General features: G+C 34.7%; 1 protein-coding gene across 3 annotated transcripts in view; it reads left to right on the plus strand.

Moving 5' to 3' along the window:
* The window catches only part of Gli (carboxyl ester lipase-like protein Gli), an 81,340-nt gene that overhangs the window by 33,704 nt on the left and 35,473 nt on the right, over nucleotides 1–12,163 (plus strand). For all 3 annotated transcript variants that reach the window (XR_011039163.1, XM_068344776.1, XM_068344777.1), the window contains exons 3-6: nucleotides 8,375–8,527; nucleotides 9,095–9,248; nucleotides 10,312–10,523; nucleotides 11,128–11,295. Coding sequence is in view for 2 of the 3 variants with exons in the window: in XM_068344776.1 (XP_068200877.1) it covers nucleotides 8,375–8,527; nucleotides 9,095–9,248; nucleotides 10,312–10,523; nucleotides 11,128–11,295 (687 nt within the window). In the remaining variant the exon portion in view is untranslated. The remainder of the gene's footprint in view (nucleotides 1–8,374; nucleotides 8,528–9,094; nucleotides 9,249–10,311; nucleotides 10,524–11,127; nucleotides 11,296–12,163) is intronic.

The following is a 12,163-nucleotide window of genomic DNA, read 5'->3' on the forward strand; positions in this document are numbered from 1 at the left end:
CAGTATATAAATTATATAGATAAATAGATATATACATTTCTTTTTTATTTTCAGTTCTCTTATCTGATTCAGTTGTTTCCTTTACAACTAATGTAGGGCCTCATGATTCATGTGACATCGTATTCTATCCTTATCTTCCAGGTGCCCATAATCTTATCTGATAACAAGATAAAGAGAAGGGCTTCCAAACGAACTGTCCACACATGTTGCGAGTGTATGAGGTACAAAATAATCATATTACAAATATTAATCCATCATTTCCCTTCGTGGAATACCAACAGTATGTATTGCTTAAACAAAATCATGCATCAGAAGAAAATAATTAAGGTTGCAATGGATAGTCATTATTATGATAATGCTATTCGTGTTCGCAATGGCAGTTAGGGTACCGTGTCTGAGCAAACAATTCGTTTTATGATGTCTGACGATTCATTCATGCCGTGCAAATGCCGTACTTCTTCTTAAGACACACGATGGAATTAAAAAGCTCTCAGCCTAAGAACTAGATTAAACATTAAATTCAATATTTGCACGGCACCATTTTCACTTTTACTCTAAGTAACCGCAGCCTAGTACGAGTAACCACCGAGGCTAAGCTACTTCTATACCTAGACCGTCGTCACAAGTAGCCACAAAGTTACCTCGCAGTGAGTGCCTTGTCAAAATGGAAAGTAGTTTTTATATAGTTTTACTTTTTTTTTTATAATCTTCATACATGAAAATAATGAATGAATGTTACTCCCCGTTACGGTATGGTTACTTTGAAAGATCAATCGCTGTGCACAGTTGGTACGACTGTTCAATCGACTTGACTGGTTACATAGATTAAATTATTAAAAATAAGAGATGAAAAGGGCCTATTTTCTATAAATAGAGTTGCAAAATATTTAAAAATTCTTATGAAGTATACCATTTCTTGTATAATTTCACTGTTTAAACTTTAAACGTAGGTAGGGAAAAGTCTCAAATGACCGGATATGCCATGGTTTGAACTCGGAATAATGATCAACTGATCACAAAGAAGAGAAATGTAATTGTGTATATACAAACACATTGATAATAAAGAACTACAGTATCTAAAGTACCATAATATATATATATATATATATATATATGTGTGTGTGTGTGTGTGTGTGTGTGGACATTAAAAATAACAGAATGGGTCCTTAGAGATTTTAAAAGAAGCAGAGCAAGGAAGAGAAGACGACGGATCGACGAACTAAGAAAGTTTGCAGGAGAGGACTGGCACAGAAAGACCGTGAACAGACGCAAGTGGAAGGGCATGTCTGAGGCCTTTGTTCTGCAGTAAACTAGTAACAGATGATACATATATACATATACACACACACACATATATATATATATATATATATATGCATATATATATATATATATATATGCTTGGGAATGGAAACTTTCTGGTTATCTATTTCCTAGTAATAGTCTAAACAAATCTGTTTTAAAAACAAAATAGTTTAAAAAGTCTAGTAACGGTTATAACGGATATGCCTGCCTATGTTGCCATGGAATTTCAAATAAAATTATCAGTGTTCCACATAATTTGGGCAATAAAAACAATAATCTCAACGTTCCACATAAGGTGGGGCAAAAAAAAAAAAGGATTCTTTACGTTCCACATGAGTTGGGGCAATAAAAACAATTCTCAACATTCCACAAAAGGTGGGGCAATAAAAACAGAATTCACAGTGTTCCACATAAGGTGGGGCAATTAAAACAGAATTCACAGTGTTCCACTTAAGTTGGGGCAATAAAAACAGAATTCTCAACGTTCCACTTAAGGTGGGGCAGTAAAAACAAAATTCTCAACGTTCCACAAACATGAGTTGAGGTAATAAAAACAACAACATAATTGCAGTCTCCTTATGTGCATGTGTGTCAATACGCCGGTAAAAGAAAATTGAAAGAACCCTAAATCACTTTTCACATTAATAGATTAATAAAAACACGGCACGATTTCAAACAGTATAGTAGCCCTTACGTCATCTGGTGGCGCATGCGTCAGACATTATATGCCCAAACATAAAGAAGAATGCTCATCTTACTTCCAAGTTCTCCAACCCATCCAACGAAAATTAGTCACCTTTGCTCAACTCAAATGTTCTCCAATAGAATTTAGACTTCTAAAAGCATAGATATCTATATCAGAAGTCCCAAACCAACTCAAATCCAGTATGGCTCATGGCTCGTTTCAACTGTAAGATTTAGAAGAACAAAAATCATAACAATGAATGCAGTCTTGTGAAGTGAATCATAAATCTTTGTTACAACAGAAATACCCAGACATCTGACGTAGCAAAGCGAAAATAGCCAATAATGATTCAGCTTCGTTATGTTGCTAATCACCACAAAATACTTCAGACAACGCTTTCACCCGAGTCATTTGCTTCTCCAAGAAATCAACATTCCTGGCTACTTCATTCTAGATAAAAAGGGAGAGGGGTTGTTATGAGTCACTTTCCAGATAAAATATTAGGAAACGGTTTAATCTAGGAAAGTCCTAATGCCAAGGCTCAGAAATGCCCTTGCTAGAGGTATTTCCTTGTTAAAAGAACAAAGCTCTGGCAATTTTCTAATGTCTATAACCTTTATTTCTCAACATCAAATGTACGAGGAAAGTCACTATTCGAAGCATAATAATGGCAAGGATAAAAGAAGTGATTCCAGAATAGAAATTATATGTAATACGCAACAAAGGCATCTTCCTCATAGGGATGGAGGGGTCACGTGATCTAAAGTGGAGAGAAAGGAAACGCTGATGGCCGAAGGTGAAAGGGATCAACAGGGCTTCGAAAACCTTTAAAAATACATTATATTTAGTTAAATTCATAACCAATGAAACATATTTACGGGACCAAAGATGAGTTTTAGAAAAATTCCGTACGTTGAGGGACATAGAGCAATGAAGAATATAAATAGTTTGGGGGCAGAAAAGGGCGTGGAGTGATCCAGGACCCACGATGGTGGGAGGTGGGGGGTTAAACTCCAGTTGGTGGCGTCTCAAGACAAGATTCGTCCCTCCCCCACCAACCCCCCAGGCGAGATCTACGTCACGATACTACGCTACTTCTGGTCAAACTTGATAGAGAGATGAGCCAGATGTAATTTATATTACCCGATTGAGGTAGTAAAAATTGATAATATAAAAAGTGTTCGACAAGTTATTTTATACAGAATATCAACTAAAAAAGCATTGTAATTTTCAACATACGAAAAAATAAACAGTGAATACCACATGCACACAAAAAGCCACCTTTAAGCACAACAGACCCGTAGGCTACAACAAATTATGCCATTGCAGGGCATCGGACGCACAAGCTCCAGGTTGCTGTTCTTGACGATTTAGGAACAAAGCATGCGTTTAAAAACCCACTGTAGTAACTGATAGAAAAAAGAAATACAAAAATCAAGCTACGGTATAAAAAGCGAGTCCTTGCATTCTTGGGTAGCAAGTAGATGTGGCAACAGTGCAGTTTGGAGGAAGCCTCGAGTTCCAGGCCTCGGCATCCAACCAGGAATATTATGAGTGGAAAAGAAACGTTTAAACCAACTCGATCAGTGGTATGAAGATTCAGAGCAACATTTTATTCTAACAGTTGAATTCGTGAATCCTGCTTTTTCCAACTGGGATTGTGGCTCAGCAAGTAATAATAATAATAATAATAATAATAATAATAATAATAATAATAATAATAATAATAATAATATATCTGTTTTGACGTTGTTACTGTTTGTAGAATGGTTTCTTGTTAATTTGTTCTAATCATTTATTTATTTCCTTATTTCCTTTCCTCACTCTGGGCTATTTTTCCCTACTGGAGTCCTTCGGTTTATAGCATCTTGCTTTTCCAACTAAGGTTGTAGCTTGGCTAAGTATAAATGTCGTATGTGGTTCTCCCTTTTATATGGCTCCGACCACAATAGAGATGATTGAAACATGACATATACGTATGAAAATAGCCGAAACGCTACTTAAAATATTTATATTCAATATATAATATGGGAACGATCTGAATGGCTTCAAAAACTATAAAAACTTTAACAACCAAGAGGAAGATAAATTAGATAGAATAGTGTGCCCGAGTGTACCCTCAAGCAAGAGAACTCAAACCAAGACAGTGGAAGATCATGGTACGGAGGCTATGGCACTGCCCAAGAATAGAGAACATGGTTTGATTTTGGAGTGTCCTTTTCCTCGAAGAGCTGCCTACCATAGCTAAAGAGTCTCTTCTACCCTTACCAAGAGAAAAGTGGCCACTGAACAATTACAGTACAGTAGTTAACCCCTTAAGTGAAGAAAAATTGTTTGGTAATCTTCAGTGTTGTCAGGTGTATGAGGGCAGAGGAGAATCTGTAAAGAATAGGCCAGACTATTCGGTGTGTGTGTAGGCAAAGAGAAAGTGAACCGTAACCAGAGAGAAGGATCATATGTAGTACTGTCTGGCCAATCAAAGGACCCCCTAACACTCTAGCTGTAGTATCTCACCGGGTGGCTGGTGCCCTGGCCTACCTACTACCTAGACCTGGATAAACTAGATTCTTAAATGACGCGTTCGCATTGCACACTTCCGACATTTCACGTAAAACTACACTATATAAAAACGTAAGCAACGTTAGTGTTGCAGAGAGAGAGAGAGAGAGAGAGAGAGAGAGAGAGAGAGAGAGAGAGAGAGAGAGAGAGAGAGAGAGAGAGAGAGAGATCTTCTTACCATTGGAAACTGCTCAAATCAGTAACAGTAGGTACATAAACGTCCATGTATACTTTCTTCAGATGTATATGTATTACATACAAATAAAATGCCAAATCGGAAGTATAGCATCCTGCTTTTCCAACGAGCGTTGTAGCTTGGCTAATAATAATAATAATAATAATAATAATAATGTTGACCAGACTGACATGAGTCTTTTTATAGTTTATATAGGACATATCTGTTTTCACGTTGTTACTGTTTTTAGAATGATTTATTGTTAATTTATTCTCATCATTTGTTTATTTCCTTATTTCCTTTCCTCACTGGGCTATTTTTCCCTATTGGAGCCCTTGGGCTTATAGCATCTTGCTTTTCCAACGAGGATTGTAGCTTAGCTGCTAATAATAATAATAATAATAATAATAATAATAATAATAACTGCGGGGTTGAGAAGCCTGCCTTCATTCATCAAATTCTTGATACATTTGAAACCGCATCTTTGTCACAGGAACCACAATAACTCTAAATTCTATAATCTTGATTGAAGGCCCATCAAAAATCATCAATAATCATAAACCAGTGTTTGTCCAACACAATAATTCTGTTCACAAGTCAGAAAAGACTTTCCACGCAGGCGTTGCACAATGATCGACCTACAGTAGTGTGTTATTTTGGTCATTGCGCGAGTATTTGCAAACGGTTGCGTCTGAATCATTGTGTTGACTCTGGGATAGTTTTTATGTGGTAGAGACTTCCTCACGCTTTTGTGTAATTTGCGTATGTACCAGCAATTAAATTGCAGTTTGTTTATATCTATACATTTATTACTTGTTTATCCATGTGCAGTAAAAGCTAAGAGGGGCTTACGTTTTATTACTTGTAGGAATTATAACCAGTATGTATGTAAGGAGTCCGTAACAAAAAAAAAAAAATTGCAACAAGTTGAATTTGTGACTAATCCTTTATCCCACTTATTATTTTATGGGAACAATAACCAAGGTATTGATTTGAAATATTCTTCGATCATAAATATACCGAGAAGAAAAGTTTTATATTCCAGCCATAATAGTAATACGCAGGTTAAAAAGGTATTTTGAGAACACATGACGTCCATTAAAGATTTACATTAAAAACGCGGTAAAACTCTGGCAACATTTATTCAAAGATTTCTACCGTTTTAAAAACGGTTATATTGACGTAAAAGAGCGATATTACGGTCGCCAACCCGTAAAAGATAATGACAAAGTAAGGTAAAATTACGATCACCTGGATTTTACTGAAATACGGTTGTGAACAGTATATTTTACGGAGAAATTCCGATAAAAATTGCGTTTTTTAAAGAGTGTAACATACTATATTTGATTGGAAAGGTTGGTGGTCGTGATAAAAAATGGAATATACACGCAATAATGAGGCATAACTTCCTTTCCAACATTGCATGAAAAAAAAAAGTTATCAAAATCTACGGTAACAGTGAGTAGGGTTTTGGCTTCCTAGATTTAGCTCACATCACCCAAGGTTTCTTCTCCCGTATAAAAAAAAATAGGTTTTCATATCTAACTCATAATCCAATCACTTATTTCCAGCCACTGTGTCCATTAAAAGAGTGGATAAGAATCACTGTCACATTCACATTCAAACTGCCGAATTACAAATGAGTTTTGTGCAAAAACTTTCACTAAGCTAACTGCTTCATATACCTACATAAATTATTCACCAATAGCGTATCAAACCCCTTGCATACACTAAACTCGTTTCCTGAATGTTGAATGCCTTTAATTCCATTTATTCTCCCTTACTAGATCTTCCTTTTCTTCCTCCAAACTCTTCCAAAGTCGATACATTATCTATTCACCAAACTGCAATCTTCTATTCTCTCCACGCACTCGACCATCTCTAAACACTGATCAGTTCTTTAAAAAAAACTAAGCCTTTTACGAAGAAATCTGAGCATATCTTCATTTTAAACAATTAACAAAGATTAATCTCTGGTCAGAGATACCATTAAAATTGAGTAAAATATAAAAATAAAATTTCCACAGCTACTAGTATTACTAAACACAGCAAAAACTTAACTTACACGAGACTGGTTTAAAAAAAAAATAGGGCTTCAGGAATTCCTCAGTCGAAAATCTCCACAGACCATACCTGATAATAAAAGAATAACATTTAGTGTCAGTGTAAAAAATAAACTGTAGTTATTCATACACGATAATCAGTTTGTGACATGAGTTTACAATTTTAAAGTGCATTTTAAAATCAGTACAACTATGCCAATAAGCAATTACTAAGGGAGAAAGCTGTACAGATTTAATTCAAAGTATTTGGGCTTCATGGCCATGATCTGGGGCTTGGGTTGACCGAAAATCACCCAAGTGCATTGTAAAATGAAAGTTACAAGAAGTTGGACAGCAAATTAGAAGGAAGGAAGACGAAAATTAGCAGTAAAAAGTAAAAAGAGTGCAGCTAGAGGACGAGGGAACATTGCAAGGACCTTCAAGTAATGCAGAACACTACACACCAAATAAAGAGTAGAATAAATTGTTTCATAGATTCACTGACTGATGAATAATAGAAGACCCAGCCATTAACTCAACAAAGTATACAATTACTGCAGCATTAACTATAACAATCATGCTTGTTCTTAATGGATGTAAAACCTTCCATTTTGAAAGGTTTATGTATCCATAACTTTTGATTTATTTTATGAATTTGGGCCATAAAACATGGTACTAGAACCTGGGAGGCGATCCAGTTTCAATGTACATCCGGGGGTAGGGGTGGGCCGTGCAGTTGCAATATGAAGTAGCCTGAATGTTAAGAGGTATGAGAACAATATGGAAGAAAGGAAGTGTGAACAGAGGTATAGAAGAAAGATGAAAATTGATAACAGGTAGGGCCGAATGGATGCTACTAATACATTAAGGGGACTTTTAAATACTTAAGAAATATGTACAACTTTTTACCATGCCAACTTCATGATTGCTTCCTTGATTAAATCATTCAATTTATTATCAATAACTTAATTGAAAAAAAATAAGAGGATCATTTCCACTTGCATCCAATTAATTGAAAGAACATCTAGCTTCTTTAAACATTATATCAAACATTAATTCTAATGGTTCTTATAATAAAAACACACTTCATTCTCACCAACATCCCTTGGGGGGGGGGGGGGGGGGCGGAGGTTTGGTGTGTCTAACTATTTTTGTAGAAATTATTTTTTTTCAACCAAACCGTTCTCCAATATTCTTCTTCATTTTTTGACTCTCATTATTTGTCTCCTTTGTGCCTAATAAATTGGCCATGGTATTAAAATTTTATTAACTCCCGTGATGTATCTTCCATACACACACACACACACACACACACACACACACACATATATATATATATATATATATATATATATATATATATATATATATATATATATATATATATCTCTTATGGTTTGCACTCTACAGTATTATCATCAGATATTATTTTTCAGTAACTAAATAGACAAGTTTTGGTTGTATTCAATTAGTTTTTCAAAATACCATTAGTTTTAGTACTCACTGACTGAAAATCCAAATGGAGTATTACTTTAGTTGCTACGACAATAAATAAATGACAAACAAATAAATGAAAAATAATAATATAAATGTAATTTCTAATTCCAGCCTCCTCGTCGAGTACAGAACTGGTATAGTACATGGCAAGCACTGGACTACCAGAGTGCCTGTCCACAAAACCTCAAGTACACGGGCCTTTCAAATGGAATTCGGAATGGCATCCATGAAGACTGCCTTTATCTTAACATCTTTTCACCTTCGGTAAGATTGTCTTCAACTAGCATTTCCTTTCCTCGCTGGGCTATTTTCCCTGTTGGAGTCCTTGAGCTTATAGCATCCTGGTTTTCCAATTAGGGTTGTAGTTTGGCAAGTAATAATAAAAATAATAATAATAATAAAGGCTACTAAAAAAGGCCTCTTAGTATGCAACAGTTTCATTTGTTAATCTTACCTTTTTACTTGTGTTCTTAGGGCTTCAACCAAATTTTTACATACATTTTTACCCATTTGCCATTATTGCATTTAAATTTACATAGTAAGGAGGCCCATTGTGGTTAGTATAGCATTTTATATGCAGCAAACCACAAATGACTTATTCATGCTCAGCCTTCAATAATTTTTTTTACAGACTTTTTGGGTGTGAACTAATGTTCAAAGAAATCAATAGGTTATGATCAAATAAAAAATTGATTTCAAACTTTTAAAAACTTCTAATCATGTTCTAATCATACATGTATCCTAATAAACATCCTAATTCATTTAAATTTCTTTGTTTTGCATAAATATTAACTAGATGGTAATTAAAAAGATATCAAATTATGATTACAGGTGTCAGTCAATGTCAGAGACATGTATCCAGTGATGTTCTACATACATGGGGGTGACCTTGATCACGGGGCCAGTAACCAATTTCCAGGTCACATGCTGTCAGCATGGGGAGAGGTTGTCGTTGTGACCATCAACTACAGACTTGGTGCTTTAGGTAAATATTGTGTTAAATAGTGAGTGAATGAATGATTTGAAGTTCTCTGACATCCTGACATCGATGGTCATTGACGCCTTCTTCTTCTTTGTCTGCATCTTTTCCCACTTCTATGTGGAGTCGATGTTTCTGGCCAGCATTCTCCATCTACCTCTATCCCACACTTCATCACCGGTTAATCCCTTTAATCGAAGGTCATCCTTGATACAGTCCATCCACCTTCGCTTTGGTCTCCCTCTCCTTCTCGTTCCCTGTACCTCCATTTCCATCACTCTCCTCCCAATAAACTGTTCATCTCTTCTCATGACATGACCATACCACCTCCGTCTACTTTCTTGGATCTTATCTGATAGTTCTCAAACTCCTGAGGTACCCCTAATTACCTCATTCCGTATCTTATCTCTTCTTGTCACCCCACACATCCATCTCAACATTCTCATCTCTCCTCCTATAATTACCCTTTCCTTTGCAGGAATTATTCCAAGCTCTTCGTCATTGATGCCGATATCGTTTATCATAAATAAAGACTAAAAGAATATTCAATTAAACCAGATAAGTAAATGTCATAAATGTTAAATAGCATTCAGAAGACCTGCTTCTGAAATGTATTTAAAAATGCCGCTAGCATTGTACGACACATCATGTCCAATGTTGAATAGTGAAGAAGGCCATATACTAAAGTTTAAAAAAGTATAATACTAAAATAAGCTTGTCACCTTACCCAGGTTTCAAGCCATGCCTAATGAATAATATAATCCAATTTGCATCTAGTTATGGGACAGTACCCAAGATGAACTTGTAAGAATTTCCACACAATTATGGTAAACCTTTACTTAAGGGAAGGAGAGATTCGTTCAAATAATTACAGTAAATATTTTCTTCACACAAATGTGAATTATTCATAAGATTCTTTTCAATCATAGTGGACTGTACTAATGTACATTATGACTGAAAATAGATGAATTTGGAATGAAAGGAGAAAGTATTGTAAGCACCAGAATACACTAATAAAATTTGAGAGAGCGAGAGAGATGGATACATTACTAATGATTTTCTTTTTCAGGATTTCTTAGCACAGGGGATGAGAATTCTCCTGGTAATTATGGCCTAATGGACATGGCAATGGCACTAGAATGGGTGTACACCAACATACGTTTCTTTAACGGAGACCGAAACAAGATAACTGCATTTGGTCCAGGAGCGGGAGGTGCAATGGCAGGTCTACTGGCTGTCTTACCAAGAACAAAAGAGATGGTCAGCCAAGTTATAGGAGCGGTAATGTAAAAGTTCTTTATGTAGTCAATACTTCTAGGATAATATGATTTACAGTGTGATTTGCAAAGCACATTGTAGATGGTACTAAAGTTCTTTGTAGTCTTTTTGGTCAAACTTCATGGGCTTAATCTTGCTGCATTTTTTATCTGTTATTTAAAATAAACTTCAGTTCAAAGTTGCAGCAAATGTTATGTTGAACAGGCTGACATAAGTTTTTTTATAGATTACATATGACATACAGTATCTGTTTTGACGTTGTTACTGTATTAGAATGATTTATTGTTAATTTGTTCTTGTCATTTATTTATTTCCTAATTTCCTTTCCTTACTGGGCTATTTTTCCCTGTTGGAGCTCTTGGGCTTATAGCATCTTGGTTTTCCAACTAGGGTTGTAGCTTGGCTAATAATAATAATAATAATGATAATAATAATAATAATATGATAGTATAAAAATGTCACCCTCTTGCTACTAATGAAATTATAATACTACACCAGATGATAGATAAAATTTAAAACAACTTTATGCTACTTTTATAATTCACAATATTTACATACTGTATTCTATCTCAATAAATTGCATTAATAATTTCATTAATTTTTTTAGAGTGGCTCCCCACTTGCTGACTGGGCTGCAATTGACGATGTATACAGAGTGCAGAATACTTCAAGGGTGTATGGTTTAGAGGTTGGTTGCACTGTAGAGTCATCGTATAAACTTCTCCAGTGTTTGAATCGGCGCAGTTACGAAGAACTTGCCTCTGCACCAATCAAAGTGAGTTATCATGTAGCAAACTGATAAAAGTTCATACAGTAATGGAATATTCTATGTCTTCTTTAAAATGTTATACTGTATCTAGCTTAAAAATTCAAAACGTAAATCATCCATAATTTTCTACACCTTTTCATGGAGAAAAGAAATATCACTACAGTTCAGTACTATTTCTAATTACTGCTTTTTGTTTACTGTAATAAAATATATTTGTTCCTACATGTTAATACAAAAATTCGTTCTTTACTATAGGAAATAGATTACAGTACAGTGAAAGCTATATTTTATCTCGTAGTAAAAAACTCAGGTTTGTAGTTAGAAAAAATACCAATGATTTTAAAAATTTGTCATAACTTGGGTTCAGCCCTACAAAATAAACAACAGATGGGTAAATGGCAGTATCTTGACTTCCACAAAAGAAAAATATTTGAGGAATTCGACAATCTAGAAAAAAATTAGAGGCATATTTAGACAAAAAAGTTATTAGTAAAAAGCTCTCATATGACATCAATATGGTACTGTGTAGAGACTTTAGGATGTATTGTGTAAATGGTAGTTAGTTAAGATGTTTTATATTGAATTAAGTTTATCTTTTGTAAGAATACTTACTGACTGGTATGATAAAAAAAATGTTTTGATAAAGAATGTATTATGATAACAGTATATCATAGGTACTATTGAAAAATTCTATAGTGGACAATATAAAAGTTATATTTATATGAAGTCATATATAGAATAGAGATAACAAGTGATGGTTAGATATGGTAATTTGTGAAAGCAAAAAGGTTGAAGAGAGCAGTGTTAAAACATTATAGTACATAAATATTAACACTAAAAATCTAAAAGAAAACATTAGGAAGGGTATGGTCAT

This window comes from Palaemon carinicauda, chromosome 21, assembly GCF_036898095.1.
Source record: "Palaemon carinicauda isolate YSFRI2023 chromosome 21, ASM3689809v2, whole genome shotgun sequence".
NCBI classification, from domain to species: domain Eukaryota; kingdom Metazoa; phylum Arthropoda; class Malacostraca; order Decapoda; family Palaemonidae; genus Palaemon; species Palaemon carinicauda.